We start from the raw sequence: 17,252 nt of genomic DNA on the forward strand, positions 1-17,252 counted from the left end.
TTTTTATTAGTTCTTATTGGCTTAATATCCGAATTGAAATCGGGAATATTGAAAAATGGGAAATTGTTGTGAAATTTTATAGCAAAATTTTGAGTGATTCAGAAATTCAAAAAGTTTATTTACAGTATGTTTGTTATTCTGAAAAATTTAATAGAGAGCTGCTGGTAATTCATACAAAGATTTGATGGAGTCGTATGCTGAGCATTCAATTAAGATTTTGTTCCACAAGTCTGGCATGCATATGGAGAATCGCGGGCCATAAGTTAACTGTGGGTCAGGCGCGTATGACCTATTCGAAGGCGCCTCAAAATCACCTCTTCTCTGCCCACATTTCTAGTGAATGATATCCAAGGGGAAACATCACTTCTGATTTCCCGTAATTTATTTATTGTCAGTAATATTTGCCCAGATTTGATACCACTTCAATTTAATTCTCCCCTTAATGAGGGCAATGAAGTCATCGACAGGTACTCTGTACTGTATATGGAATTTCTTCAGAAATCGCGACCTATCTTGCCCGATTACCGGATATTCCGCAGTGCCCAGCGACCCAAGCGAAGAACACAGAGAATATCATTATTTAAACATCTTAGTACTGCATAAATATTAATTACAATTTAAATGCATTTTAGTGTATGTATCTGAGACTACAAATTACATCTTTTCATATTTATTTGGAATCAAACATTTTTCTAATACATATTCTTTTTAATTAATGCTATTTGTTTTAACGATTTATTTATTGTTATTTACAACTGTATAAAAATAAATAAAACTCGTAAATTTGCTATAAGTTATTAAATGACATGATATAAACATGTGGAGAATCTACCCATTGATAAAACTTAGATATAATTTTTAACGCCCCTATTCGTTTGAAATGAATCTGGTTATGGCCCACAACTTTTGGACTGTCTAAAACGTAAGTATTTAATTTTGTTTATTATATACACATTCGAAATTTCTGGTATATTTAAAAATTGTGGGCTAGATCAACAAAATTATTCAGTATGTAGGGAGACCATTTCCAACCTGCGTGCTGCAGTTTGGAATGCACCCCCACACTTATAAATTGAATATAATCAAAGTTATCCTCGACGAAAAAGTGTGCTGGTCAGATACGAATATAAATATCTCCATCTTCTATCTCCATCCGATGAGAAAAAATAATTCCAAGTTAGTTTCTATTTCGGTAGAGATTTCAGCTCTTTGTTTGCGTAACTACTTTCAGCAGTATCGAGGAACTGACTAACAGTCAAGCAAACACTGCTGGAGCATTGCTGCCGTCACCGACTTTCCCGTCCTATCTGCATTTCGTTGGGATCACATTATCCTTTTAGGGCGTGCGTGGAGTGCATGATGTACTAGTGGGAAACCCTCAACGTTGTACTGGGATTGAGTCACCCCGCTGTGCGATACGATGGCCAAGGACTCCGTTATCTGTGACGATTCTGCGTTGACTCCTCCCGAACGTTAACACTCGTTTCTCAGCCGCCGAACTGTCAGTAGCTTCTACTTCTGCTCCACCGCTCTCAAAACCTACCGTCACTATGGAAGGATTATTGTCTTACATTTCTGATTACTTCAAGCATCTCTCTTGTGTCTCCAGCAACACTAATGAGCCTGTGAGTGCTTAAATTATTGTCATATTAACTTTTTTGCTATGGAAATGATTTTGGATGATAGTAAAAATTAGTGATAGAGTTATATAGTCGTTAATTTTATATATGATCTTTACTATAATAACTGATGTCTAAATATTTTTGGTAAAATATAGCATTTTGTACTAAATAAACCCAATAGGTGTATGTTACTTATTACATAATGTTGTTAAAAAATAACAATAAAATAAAGTCAATCAAATTAGGCAGTATTAATAATTACTAGGACTTTAAACAAATTATTATTATCAGTTTATTTATTGTGATTTTTCCTACAATTTTATTTAATACTATTTATTTAAAACAGATATTGAATAAACTATGATAAAATAAAATCAATGGAATTAGGTATTATTGTTATTTACTAGAGCTTTAAACAAATTATTATCATTTTTTTTTTCATTTATTGTGTCTTTTTATTTTAGTATACACTTGCCGGACAAAATAACAAATATTTAATAAATAGTAATAAAATAAAATAAATCGAATTGAGTATTATTGTTATTTACTATAACTTCAAACAAATTATATTAATTTTTAAATTTTATTTATTATGTTTTTTTACCACAATTTTATTTAATTAACTATTCATTTTAAATATATATTGATTAAATCGGGTATTGTTATTTACTTGAGCTTTAGACAAATTATTATTATCTTTTTTTCTACATTGTTACCTGACAATATTTATTTTACACTAGCACTTAATAAATAGTAATGAAATTTTTTAAAAAAATTATTTTTTTCTTTCATATTTATATGATAAAATTTATTTTGAACTATGATCTATTGTCATTTCGTGTAGTATAACTAATTCGAATCTTTCAATCTATCTCATTTCATATCTTCGTTGTTCTAAAAATAAGGGAAAATACAATAATTTTCCGAAAAAGATATTTTATATTGCACATGGTCCGGAAAATTATTTTTAGATAGAATACCTATATTGTATTTGTAAACCAGGTACATGAACATAGTTCTACTAATTGGTACAATGTAAAATTCCAGTAAAAAGGAGAAAATACTAATTGATTTAAATTCTCTCTTTTTACAGAATATCGGCGATTTAGTCATTTGTGTCCTAAAAAAAGCTCTTTAAAAAGTTTTTTTTTTGAAGCTGAGCAATTAAAATTTTTTTTTTCATTTTCCTAAGCATAATTACCACAATGCCAGTGTTAAATTTACATTCAACTATTTTATATTACTTTAATAGTAGACTCAGTATTGATTTTATATCATGAGAGAAAAAAAAAATTTCCCGGCAGAAGGAATTTATTCTAAAAATAAAGTAAATCTCCACGTGCAGCATTAAACCTTCAGAGAGAAAAAAAAACTTAGCAAGATAAATAAAAAGCAGAAGAGACCTATTTTTTCATACCCGTGTAAAGTATTTTATTCCAATTCTGACATTGTTGTTGAAGATTTTATTAATTTTTAAATGTTTTGTTAATTCCTAATTGGATATTGTTTTATAAGATTATATTATAAAATAAAATTGTAATGTTTTATAATTTTACTAATTAACTTACACGCTTCTGCCAGTTAATGTTGTTGACCACAGCCATATTGGATTCTTAATTATTAAACCTAGCCTCAAAGTTTGTATCTATGTTTTAATAATTTAAATGACATTCCTTTTATTATTATTTTTTTTAATGCTATCATGTGTGATAATGTTTATAAATAGTTATGATTGGTTTTATTATTTATATTTTGATCTTTAGCTTTAGTACCTTTCTGAACACAAATTATTTTTACTTCTATTTTTGTTTTTTTAATTTTTTTTTAACAGTATACAAATATGTACAACTTAGCTAAAATATATTAATACGAACTATTTGACTAAGACATCTATTTTACTGCCCCCCTTACATTTTCAAATTATTGCTTCATATTAGACTAAACGTTTTATCCAGAATTTACCAATAAATAAACCAATTTACGTCATATATTTACTCTTTAAATTTATTGTATGTATTGAATAGTGTTCGAGTATAGAATACTGTCGTCCTTTTCGTAGGACTCAATGTGTATTCTTATTTAGAACACTGATATTTGAACTGTCACGTTCGAAGAGCGTTGCCTTTTCTACTACAGATAACAAAGAGTGTATACAACATTTTATAGATATTGCCGTTGTGAAGTCACAATAGGGTTAACTATTTCATTACAGCATTAAATATTTATTTTTATTACTCTTGTTACTACTTCAATCTTTTTTTTTCTTTTAAAATTTCTACAATATTTTTTCTATACGAAATAAACAAGATAAAATATACCTTGATATGCTTTACTCGATTATTTTATGTTAACTTCAAATATGGTATAGGGGAAATTCAAAGAAAGGATATATTTTTTTTCGTTCTTTATAAAACGTATTTATATTTAAATTTATTCGATTATTCAAATTCTCTGACAGATTTCATATTATTTCCTCTCCGAAATGAAATCAACCATCTGTTTTGTTTATTTTATCAAACAAGTAAACGTAATGTATGTAAAAAAACTCTATTAACAATCAGGCAAGGAAAAGTCATGAATCAGTTATGCACCTTTTTGTACAATAGAGTTAAAATATTTTTAAAAGTTTTAATCAAATTAATTTAGTTTTGTTTAGTAAAATAAACTTTTACCAACATCGAAACAAATTTTAACAAATCATGAATCATGAATGATTGAATTACATTTTATATTTATTTTTTGGAATAGCCTAAATTTGGGAGTAATTGCAAAGTTCAAATAAATAGTTAAAAAGTATTTATAATTTTTTTATTTAAATGAAATAAATTACTTCCAATTAAGTCCCTCTTAACACTCTTTATTAATACATTAAATGTCCAACGTTTCGGCCAGCTAGGCCATCTCTGTGGACAATTAACTATAAATTCATTGCCTCACATCCAATTATTTATAATTTTTGAAGGCTATTCTGCTCAGGTCTTATGAAATTAGTCAAATTAACATATGTATGTCACCATAATATAAATATTATTACTTTAAATTGCAATTAATCTAAACTATGATATCACCCACTTATAAACGATATCATTTCTTAAATAAATAATATTGTTGATTAGTGAGTTTATTATAGGAAAGAAGGTTTGATATCAAATTAACTAATATGTTATATGTTTGTGTAGTCAGTAACATGACAACTTACTGTATACCCAATGGTGATCTTTTAAATTGTTAAATTTTTTAACAGCATCTGATTAATTATTAGGTTTTTATTATTTTTTTTTAAATATTGTTTTATTAGTGTTGGAAATCTTGGAGCTTAAAGTTGATCTAAGTTTCCTTGTCGAGGATCAGTTATTAGTAACAAGTTGTAATACTACTTGTACCAAATTCTACTTCGCCTCAGCAATATCTTGAACACTTGAAACCTCTTCAGTTTTCATACCAAACGAACTCGTGCGTTGGTAACATTAAATATATTCTAACTGAAGATTATAGAATCTTTAAGTCATTTTGAATTTTAGAAAGTTACTGAATTTTTTATATTTTTGTATTTTTGTTTTCCCTTCTGACGTATTTCTCTCACTTTAAACTTATTCTACTTAAAATCGATTATTTTATAATACATTTATGACACAAGCGTGATACTATCAAGGAGATTTACGTATCAAAGTAGAAGTTAATTGTATTAACGCCTTCGGGTTAATAAATAAAACTTTAATTTTATAATAATTAACTTTTCTTTTCCCCTTGTTAAGATCATAGTACGTTCCACGCATTATTAAAATTCATAATTAAAAGTCAGTTTTTTTTTTATAAATTATAAAAATTAAATAATTTAAACCCTGCTTTATCCGTGTCCATTGCTGGTTGGAATAATATTCTCATGATATAATGTACTTTAAATGATCTCATAATAAAATAATTATTATAGAACTCATCTATTTTATTAACAATCATAATAAAACCGAGCTCTCACTCACTCACTGACTAATTGATGACTGCATCTCAATAAACTACTATTCCAATAAAGTTTAAATTATCAATGGTCGTTCTTCTTATGCTGTAGGGGCTTAATTTGAAAAAGAGCTTTATAAACGATTATTTTTATAGTTCTTAATATTTATGCTTTCATAAAAGGTTATTGTTTTTATAGTACTTTATAAAAAATAATTACATAAGCTCTTTTATGAAAGGTTATTATATATTCTATATAATATTATTATCTATATAACATTTATAATCTATATAATATTATTATATAAGCTCGTTTATTGTCCTTTATAGTAAATAAAGTTCTTTACTAGTACATTTTTGATTTATAAATATAATATAAAGAAATATATTATAAATTCTCGTGTGATGAATTAATAATATGATGTTTCGTTAATATGGAATTAATAGTGTGATGTTTAGTTGTCCTTAAATTAAAAATTTACTCTGTAAAAAATTCGCTATTTTCATAGTAATTGAAAGTATAAAACGTTCGATGGCAATGTTGGTATAAAATTGTTGAAATTCATTCATCTTAAATATACTATTTTTTTAAAACGTTGTTATCAAAGTATTCGGAGCATTACCTGTAGATATGTAGCTACGTTAAAAACTTGAAAACATAAAATCTGTTTAATTTTTGAGAGAATTATTTGAAACGTAGTATGGAAGCTTTAATCAACAAATAAAAAATAATAAAAGAAGATTATATTATATAATCTTCCATTGTTGCAAAAAATTAACGTGAGGAAATAAAAAATATATTAGATGAACGATATAAAGTTTATTTTGTTTTGATTAATTTTTTTTTTACCTTAGTTATCTACTTATTTTACTATTATTTATCTACTCATATTTATTTGAGATGTGCGTATTATTATGCATTTTATATTATTTTTATAATTATTATATTTTTAAACTGTTTTTGTAAATATGTTATTATTGAAAATGTATAATTTTACTGATTGTCCTCAAGTGTGGTAGATTGTATTATCTCAGTAAAATGTTGATATATATAGTCTATTTTCCTACTGTAATGAGTTACAATAATACGCCTACTTTCAAGTTACAGGAGTGACGTCTCCTCATTAACTATAAACTAATCTAAAAGCACCGTATTAATACTGCTGAAGCACAAATAACTTTTGACTGGACTTTGACGTAATCTGCGTGGGTGCTAACTTCTCGACCCAGTCCTGAAAGAGCTCTTTCAATAATCTCGTCTGAATGTTCTAGTTTTAATAAGGGGCGCTCCAAAGCGGCTACGTCATGAGCTCTTCCGTAAGAAATCCATCCGGTGACACTTTTCCTGTTTTGGTTTTTTTAATTGTTCATGATTTGTTTTAATAACTTTTTTTTTATTATTGAAGGGATATAAGGTAATTTTGACACTAAAAAATGTCAGTTAATACAAAGTATTGCTTCATCTGGTGAAATTTGAATAAATCACAATTTTTATTTTTATTATTATATAAAGAAAAATCTTAAATTTGAGAATTAGTTTTGGCATGGCTGTTAATTTCAGTCTGCCTCCTGATACTGTTGTTTATATTTCTGATAAATCACTCAAATCCATTAGTTTCTAATCTTGCTTCCTCTTTTATTCTGGACAATCCTCCGAGGCGTCTGAAAAGAAGATGGCCTCGAGACCTTATAATGTAAAAATGTTTTTAGAGTGCTACCAATGGGTAGTTTCTCTACATTCTTGTACCATACCATTATGATTTCCTCAAATTTACTTGATGTATTTATGTACAGTTGTAAATATCAATAAATAAATTTAATAAAAAATTTGATAAAGGATTGTGTATCAAAGGAATGTACCAATATGCGTTCATTTCCATAACTACATTAGAAATATTGGATACTTTTCAATGGAATCAGATGCATGCTAAAAGCGTCAAAGTCATCTGTATCTTGTGGCTTACTAACTTAATCAATCACGGATTATATTATTCTCATAAAATCTTTAATATGATTCATTTTTATTATTGATTAATATTAATGAACAACTGTATGTTTTGTATTTTGCTTTATTTTTTTAACAAGTTATTTCTATCTAAAATTCAATTTTTGCCCTTTAATTTACAATAATACTACCTACTCAAGGTAAAAATTGGAGAATTTAAAATTTTGTATTTATCAGATAATTTTTTTTTTTAAATATACTTTTTATTTATTGATAGATATTACTGCCTCACAGTTGTGGGCAATAGGTAATATTGATGAATGATAACATTTCATTTCATTATAAAATAAGAATAAAAATAAATAAATAAACGAAAAAAAAATCTCTCTTAAAATATATACAAACAGAAGGATAAACAAAATGAACATAATCAAACTATGTGTATGAAAAAATAAATAAATAAAATAATTTAATCTCTAGTCACATTTACACTGTTATATACAATATTTACACAATCGACCTGAGGATCCCTGAGCCCATTCTATCCTCCACGTGTGAGGGGTAAAGCAGAGCCCAAAAGATCCCAGCGCATCCCTCTCGCCGCATCACTGGTAGTGAGCCAGTGGCGGCTGAGCAAGTGTGCTAAAGATCAGATAATTTAAATTAGGTTTTGAGAACTACTAATTTATCTTACCTTTATAATGTAGCGTATCATATGGCACGGAATATTATGTAAAAATATACGAATCCCATATCTCGAGCTAAATATTGGGAAGCTTCCGTAGCGATTCTAAAAACTGTCCCTTTTTGCTTTTCATCCGATTTATGAGAAATTAAAAGACAATTGGACATATCTCAGTAAAATTTCAGGTTTTTCTTATTTTATAGCAATAGAACTACTGTGCCAAATTTCATGAAAATTAAAGATAGTAAGGTTCAAAAGTGTGTTGAATTTACATGGAATGTATCATGTTCATACCGAAACCATTCATAGGTTGAAGAATAGCACAACTCTATATTATTTTATAATACCCCATTTTTATCTAATGCTTCTGTTTTATTATAAACTATTGTATTAAATTGTTCTTCACATGGAGATCACCGAAGAGCATCTCATGGTTGTCGCTCGATCTATAAGTAATGTTTGGGCCATTAGTTTGACGTAGGATTACACTGAGTCGTTGGGCTTGAGAGCTGTCCTATCAAACATGGATCAGTGCTTGGATAAAGCTCTTCAAATATATGTCGCCTGTGCGGTGATAAAGGTTTTCCAATATTTGGTAGCCGAGGAATTTCTCCGGACAATTTAATTGCCTTAATAATTTTCTGGAGAAAGGAGAAGTTTTTGTCTTCTGAATTATTTTTAATAATTGCAATTAACATTAAAGTTTTAAATTCGATTTAATTTCTCTGAACTTTTTTTTTAAAAAAAGTTTCAACGTTTCGGCCTTAAGGCCATTTTCTAGGAGGCAACCTAAAATTATTTTTACATTATTACCATATTACCTCCTCATTTAATACCAATATTTTTGAACATTCCTCAATCATTGCATTGTCATTTATCTTCAAAAACAAAAACAAATATTAAATTAATATCATAACAGTCTCACTTAAGTTTTTTTTTTTTTTTTAAATGACTTCACTTACAAACCACATAATCTCAATACAGAACTATCCTTAAAAAAATGTTTTTCTTTTTCTATTAACCACGTCAATAATACTAACTATAAAACCTACCTTCAACAGATTAGGACACTGATATCACTTAATTACTGAGCTTAATTTGCGTACATCAGTGCTTGGCCAAAGCTCTTCACATATATGTCGCCTGTGTGATGATGAAGGTTTTCCAGTATTAATGAAAATTGAACGATCAAGAGAAAAAAACCTGTCATTTTATTTTTATAAAAGAAGGGAATTAAAATTTAGACAAAAAAAACATAAATAAAATAGCATTAGGCTTTACTTTTTTGAATTTATTTATCCGCCTCACAGCAAACTCTTTTGTAGAAAACAGCTTTTCATTTTGAATACTTTGATACCTATTAAACTATTTTAAAAAAATTAATACCTATTTTTCCCCTGACTCGTGAATAGTTAGAAATAAAGTTTTAAATGTTTTTTTTCATTAAACCTTAATATATTTCTAATTTGATTTATTGAGTGAATTTCTTTGGCTTATTTTATATTAATTTAAATAGGTTATATTTATGATAGAAGAATTTCATGTAACTCCTTAATTGAACGAGTTTATATAGTCAAGTAATTTTATGCCTTTATAACTTTTTTATTTATTACTAAGTTTGTATTACTGTGTTTTTTTTTTTCTCGAAACAATGATCAAAATACCCTTTAAACTAAAAAATATATTTTCCTTTCTATAATTACAGAAAATGTTTTTTATTTTTTTTTGTTTTTCATTATTGTATTAACTATTTATTCATTCTGTACAGGAGGAGCGCGGTGGCAGCCTCGAGCAAGAGTACGAACTGAAAGAAGTCGTCAAAGAAGGACATGAAAGAGCAGATCCTTCTCAGTTCGAACTCCTCAAGGTTCTTGGCCAAGGCTCCTTTGGAAAGGTAAGCATAACTATGCTATTGATGCAGCATTATTAATGTCCCTCATAAACGAAGGAAAAAAATCACTTCCTCCTCAGTCCTTAATACATTTTGTGTAAGAACGCCTTCCCAGATTCAATATCAACTCAGCCGAACGCTACCTCGTGGCAGACGAGCGAGTCCTTTCTATCTCGACCCGCGGCGGCTGTTGACACCGCTATTGCATTCGATTCCCTTCGGTGGCCAGGCGAAGAATACTTCATTATTTCCAGACACAAAGGCTGTATCACTGACTGCGGCTCCAGCCTCTATACCTGGAATATTCCATTGTGCTTCAGCCTTCCTGGATGCATACAACTGAATGAGCTTCCTGTCGTCGGATAATCTTCTTAACTGCTTCTTCGTGGGAGGATTGGAATATGCCCCCAGAATTCTGATGGGATATTTTTCATGATTTTTCCTATTATTAAAGCTGTAGGAATAGGAAATGTTTCGTAAGTTTCAATCTTTTCCGTTGTTAGTTTTTTTTTTGTCGTATACACGTTTATTAATGTTCTTAATTTATTTAAATGAAATACACAACGGTCTTTGAATCTGCTAGTTGCAGTCTTCATTTATATGGTTTGAATCGTTTACTCTGGGATCTTTTTGAAAAATAAGAATAATTTAAATTAACAGAAGTTAGTTAATAATAAGAGGTCATAAATTCTTCCATTTTTTTACCTTTCGAATTTCCTGGTAGCAAACAGAAAGAAAAATAGTTTATACACAGTTTGTATATATAATATTAGTAAGACTTAGTTATATTTAATGTTTATGTACCTAATTGTTAATGGTTTATTAATTTAAACATTTTAATTTTATTCATTTATACTACATTTGTGACTGCCTGAAATGTGGATAGACACGTCAGTTATGTGTATACATAATGTGTATATATAATGTTATTCTTAAAATTTAAATAATTTTGTAATTCATAATAATTTGATGGTAGTCGGCCATACATCTTTCTTAACCCATTCCTCGGGTATTCTATGGTATCTACTTCTTCATTCGAAAAGATACAATAAGAATTTTAATTAAATATGAGCTTTGAAGTCTAAAGTCAACTAAACTAAACTTTGTTTTGCTTTTTTGTTTACTTAAATTATTGCTTTGAATATTTTTTAATACTATTGATTAACTACTACTCATAATTTATTCGTGTTCTACGGAACATACAATTCATCCTCAAATCACTCTGTACTTAATATGTCACCCGCTACTTAATAACATAATAATTAACATATTTTGCTTCTTTATTCACTTTCATCTCAATATTAATTTATGTCTTCTGAAATTTTGGCAACTCGTTTTCTGAATTTTGAAAGCAAAAACATGATTTTATGAATAATTCTGTTATTATTTATGAATAAATTCAACCAAGGGTGTAGGGTATAAGCAGTTAAAATTTTGGGGCACTCACAAAAAATTTTCAAAACAACTTAGAACAACAGATATAATGCGCAACTTTAAGATCATAAATTTAACATTTTCTTATAAAAATTTACGCAATGTGTAATGGAGATTTTTTTAAACCTTTTTGATCATTTTCTAAATTTTATGTAAAGATAACTTAAAACCTTGGAGTACCTTTGCTAATCGAAGCCCTGAGTGCTTACTTACATGCATTCTACAAACTTTAATTGACATTAACATTAACAGATTTCTGTTAACAGAAATTCCTCACGAAAAATTAAAGGAAGAACTAAATATTTTTTGTTTCTAACTTTCTTTCTTTAAAACTTTTTCTTCCACTATTCACAATAAAATTAAGTCCAGAGGAATATACTACTTGAAAATATCACTGTCTTGCTTTTCAAGCTCCATTTCATACATACATTTTATACATATTACCTCATACCTGCCTTATAAATACTTTTTAAATTATATAATAAACAGAAAACAGAAAGTTTAAAAAATATTATAATTATAAAAACGGAATTTTAAATTTTTTTGCAGGTTTTCCTTGTTCGGAAGGTTGTCGGAGCTGATAGTGGCACATTATATGCTATGAAGGTTCTCAAAAAAGCTACATTAAAAGGTAATTATTTGCTCTCATATTATAAAGCATCTCATCTTGTGACTGTTCTATAAAAAATTCTTTTTAATTTATTTTTATTTTTTAATCTTTTAGAGATGATTATATTTTAATTTCTATTGTTTTAATTTTTAATTTTTTTGTTTTTTATAAAAAATATGTTAAACTGGGATTTGATTTTAAATATGTCAATTTTTATTTTAATATAGGTAATGTTTTATGTTGTTATATTAACTATGTATGTATTTGATTGCAGTTCGTGATAGAATGAGAACAAAAATGGAACGTAATATATTGGTGGATGTTCGCCATCCATTTATTGTTCGTCTTCATTATGCCTTCCAAACCGAAGGGAAACTCTACCTCATTCTTGATTTCCTTCGCGGTGGTGACCTGTTCTCTAGGCTCAATAAAGAGGTGAGCTTGATACCAGTACAAACAATTAATCACTTAATTTATATTTATCTTTATATTATATTATCTTTATACTACAAATCTGAAGCAAACTGTCGTAAATCTTTAGTGAGAAACGTCCTATAAAAATAAAATTAGGACTTATTAAAACATTATTATTGATCTGATCATGGTTCCTAACAAAGCATATAGTGATATAATTGTATATCTTTATATCTATTTTTGCAGTACAAGAAGGATCCTTAAAAAAATTCAATACACAGAAACAATTTTAAGTTAAAGCTTGAAAATTATTATATAAGTGTGTTAAACCCAATGAACAAACTAATTTACTTGAGAAAAAAATATATATTTGTACTAGTTTATTTGTTGTATCTACTTGAAACAAACATCAAGTATTATTAATCCACTTTAGTATATGCTATTTTTCAAATACACTGTGCTGGAAAGTGAAACCAATGTTATCTGTAGTTTATTTACAAAAATTAAATTATTCCACTTTTGTACATTGTTTCAAATGGTGAAATTAAGAAATAAACTTAATGTTAGATTAATGTTTATAATAATAAAAGAGAAGCATCTGAAAAGATCACTTTCCCGTTAGAGTAATTAATTAGTTTTGAATCAGAAAGTTAGACTTAGTGCATGTAGTACTGATTGCATAATAACTCATGTGAACTAATTTGTGTATTAGTAATTTTGAAAAAATATTGTTTTCTTTTTAAAAATCATTATTTATTTATTTCTATAAAAACATACATTGATATATTATATTGAACATTATTATAACACATCCTATTATAATCCTTCAATTAATGATTTTTATCTAATTTCTTTTCATATCTAATCATTCAAAAATTTCCATCGGATTAGTAGTACCAATGATTATTATTAATTATTCTTAGAATATGATAACTAACCTTCTTTTTTTTTTAGTTGATGTTCACAGAAGAAGATGTAAAATTTTATCTTGCTGAACTGGCGCTTGCTCTCAATCATCTTCACAGTTTAGGAATCATTTACAGAGATCTGAAACCTGAAAAGTAATAATTTTAGTTAATTCAATGTTTAGAAATTGAATTAGTTATGAGAAATAATTAATTATATTAATATTTATTGTTTTAAAAATAGTTTCGATTTCTTAATTTTTATTAATGTATTTGTTAAAATTAGCATTTTGTTGGATGAAGAAGGACACATATCACTGACAGACTTTGGCCTCAGCAAGCAACCAATCGATGACCAAAAAGCTTACTCTTTTTGCGGCACCGTGGAGTACATGGCACCAGAGGTGGTCAATCGTAAGGGTCACTCATTTGCAGCAGACTGGTGGTCTTTTGGTGTACTTATGGTAATTAAAAATTTAACTACATTATTGACTGAACTATTTAAATGTAATCTGAATTGTAGAAACAAAATAAAAATTAATATGAAACATCATTTTAGATATTTATTCATATTTAAAGTCCACTGATGTGGTTTAGAGCTGTTATTTTCTCTTACAATACCCATGAATCTGCAAAAATTTAAAACTTATTAGTAATGTATTTGAAATTCGGTATTTTATCCTTGCCCCAAAATTATAGGCATTTGTCTAGTTATTGATCATACCACTCAGCTAAAAGGTATTAATATATATTTATAATTTGTTCAAATAAATTAAGGCTAATTATAAAGGTAGACAATCCAAATTCATTTTAGACTTTTATGATAATTTAATGTTTTCATAAAATTGAAAATTGATAAACAACTTTTGCTTCTGAAATATGTGTGTGCGTGCGTGGGTGGGTGCGTGCGTGCGTATATAAATATATAAAGAGAGAGAGAAAGATAGATAGGTGTGTGTGTTATACCTTTTCCCTTCACTTTGCAGTCACAACTATCAAGTGCAAACCACTGATGTTTGCATTTGGTTGTAATTTTTTGCATCCCATTATGCACTATGGTGGTTACATTTCAGTAGCTGTATTGGAGTGAGAGATAAGGAACTTAAAAGTAGTTGACCCATGGATATTTTTATATTCACATAGGTGGATTTCTATAATCCTAGTTTATACAACTTCATACTCCTGGGAGCTAAAACAGTATCGAAACTTTTTAAAAATGTTGACATTATTCCATTAATATGTTTGTAAAAAATGAGGATGATCAACCTTAAGAACAAGCTGTTATCATCTGTATTATAATTGTATTTAATTGTTAATTTGTTAATGAAGCTATTTTTTGTTGCAATCTGTTTATCATACTTTTTACTGAGCTATATAGAAATAATTAAATTTCATGTTTTGTATTTTATCCCTACGATTAATATTGTTTTTAATGATTTGTCCTTTTCTTTTTCCTCATAAATATTGGATGTTAATTAGATTTACCCATCATATATAATCCACATTTAACATAGGTGAAACCATGGGGTAGAGCTTTCGTTATATAACTATAAGTTAAATATTAAATATTTACTAAGCTGTAGCATCATTATGTATTTGTAATTTTTTTTTTCAGTTTGAGATGCTGACTGGCACCCTGCCATTCCAAGGAGCCAACAGAAAAGAGACAATGACTCAAATTCTGAAAGCCAAACTTGGGATGCCACAACATTTGTCGCAGGAAGCTCAGTCTCTTCTCAGGGTATTATTCAAAAGAAATCCAGCCAACAGATTAGGAGCCGGTAAAATTATTTTTTATTATTTACAATCAGTTACTTAGCTCACATAAATAATGATTCTTGACACTGAAATAGGTATTAAATTTTTTTTAAAACATGAAAATCTCAATGTTCCCAGGTCCTGATGGGGTTAACGAAATAAAAAGTCATTCATTTTTTGCCACTATTGACTGGGACAAACTACTTAAGAAAGCAATTCAGCCTCCATTCAAACCTGCCGCTCAGAGAGCTGATGACGCATTTTATTTTGATTCAGAGTTCACTTCAAAATCTCCTAAAGGTAATTTTCTCATTTCATCAAATTTTTATCTTATTCATTATTATTAAATTGACAGATTTTTCTATAAATAAAACATAATTCAACAGATTCACCGGGAGTCCCTCCTTCTGCCAATGCCCATGAACTTTTCCGTGGTTTCAGCTTCATTGCACCCTGTCTGCTTGAGCCAGAAGAGCAGCCTGTGAAAGTGATGGAACCTCTAACAAGGGTAATTATATCAATTATAACGTATTGGGACATTATATAGATTTGATGTTAGTTGTGGTTGCAGTCAAGAAAGATAACACATAGCGAGTGTAAAACGTATTTTAATTTGTGCCAAAACTTTGGCTTAAGTTATAGTGCTAAGGAAAATAAGATATAAAAGTTATAGAACTATATGATGTGGTATGAAAATTGAAATACTTAGAAATGAATTAAAAAAAAAAAAATAAGAGAGATATTAAATGTAAAAGAATATATAAAAATTAAAGGTTATACTTATAAGCCAAAAGAATATATAGTTAAAATAACAAATAATTTAGATAGTCATAAGTTAACAATATAAATAAGTAGGAATATTATATGTCTGAGATCAGGCCAGAAAGTCCTAGTTTTTAAGTGATTTATGATGCGAAGATTTTTATTTATTTATTTTTTTTTTTTTTTATGGCATTGCATCTCCTTGCCAACTTGCAAGCGCTGACATAGATTTTGAAAAAATTGTTAGTAATTTTAAAAATATATCCCAGGTTAAAATAGTTCCAATAAGTTATGAAAAACTTTTTATTTGTTCGCCTCCATTTTCCGTGTTGAATTCTCTTTTTTTTCTCACAATTGGACACTTTTAGCAAGCAGGAAATTTTTTCATTCCCCAGTGATGTCCGTTTAAGAGAAGTTTCACTGTATTCTATACTAATGTAATGTTTCATGTTTTCATACGAATTTCCTCCTGTATCGTTATTAATTTTTTTATTGCTTTCATACTTCAATGTTTGTATCTTATTTTGCTTAGCCCTAATGAATACCGACCGATATCTTGCCATGTAACATTGATATACAACCATGAATAAATAAATAAATGTGTATAAATATATTTTTTTAAATATTTCAATGCCTATTCGTTGTTTTAAAGGTGAATTTTGATTATTTTATCTGGACCAGTCAAATAATTTATGAAATTCAATTTTTTTTTTTCACAGATGCCTTACTCAAAACCTAACAGCATCGCTGAAGATTATGAATTGCGAGAAGAAATTGGCAGGGGAAGTTATTCAGTTTGTCGTCTGGCCCTTCATAAGGCATCGAGGACAGAATGGGCTGTTAAGGTAGGATCTGTTCTGTTCTTATTTTAAATTAGAATGCACTTGGAAGATTCCAGTCTAAACTAGCAGCTAAAATTCACCATTTGACGTTTTGCCAATTCAAGCATCTTCAAGGCAGAAACTTGTTTAGTTTAGAAACTCTAGATTTTTTATTGGAATCTTCTAATCGTTTAATAAGAATTTGGTTTCTCTCATGTAGATTTTCTCTTTTATAAAACTTATAATCTTGTAATATTTCATTGTACATATTACTTGGAAATGGGATTGTATCACCTAAAATATATATCTTCTTATAGGTCATTGACAAATCAAAAAGAGATTGTCAAGAAGAAGTCGACATCCTTCTGAGGTATCGAGGACATCAAAACATAGTTTACTTAAGAGATGTAAGTTATTATGTCTTGATTTCCTTCTTTTAATTTAGTGATTA

General features: G+C 28.2%; 1 protein-coding gene across 3 annotated transcripts in view; it reads left to right on the forward strand.

Annotated features, from left to right (window-relative positions):
* Positions 1 to 17,252, forward strand: part of S6kII (Ribosomal protein S6 kinase II) — a 72,941-nt gene that overhangs the window by 51,125 nt on the left and 4,564 nt on the right. For 2 of the 3 annotated variants that reach the window (XM_014433290.3, XM_067050360.1), the window contains exons 2-11: positions 9,975 to 10,100; positions 12,081 to 12,162; positions 12,416 to 12,576; positions 13,510 to 13,616; positions 13,747 to 13,924; positions 15,076 to 15,241; positions 15,357 to 15,518; positions 15,605 to 15,726; positions 16,700 to 16,825; positions 17,119 to 17,208. In XM_014433290.3, the coding sequence (XP_014288776.1) occupies positions 9,975 to 10,100; positions 12,081 to 12,162; positions 12,416 to 12,576; positions 13,510 to 13,616; positions 13,747 to 13,924; positions 15,076 to 15,241; positions 15,357 to 15,518; positions 15,605 to 15,726; positions 16,700 to 16,825; positions 17,119 to 17,208 (1,320 nt within the window). Of the gene's footprint in view, positions 1 to 1,470; positions 1,626 to 9,974; positions 10,101 to 12,080; positions 12,163 to 12,415; positions 12,577 to 13,509; positions 13,617 to 13,746; positions 13,925 to 15,075; positions 15,242 to 15,356; positions 15,519 to 15,604; positions 15,727 to 16,699; positions 16,826 to 17,118; positions 17,209 to 17,252 lie in introns of those variants that run through there. The other variant, XM_014433288.3, reaches the window with a different exon arrangement.

The sequence above is a fragment of the Halyomorpha halys genome, unplaced genomic scaffold (genome assembly GCF_000696795.3).
Source record: "Halyomorpha halys isolate HHAL.00 unplaced genomic scaffold, Hhal_1.1 Scaffold1183.1, whole genome shotgun sequence".
Classification (NCBI taxonomy): domain Eukaryota; kingdom Metazoa; phylum Arthropoda; class Insecta; order Hemiptera; family Pentatomidae; genus Halyomorpha; species Halyomorpha halys.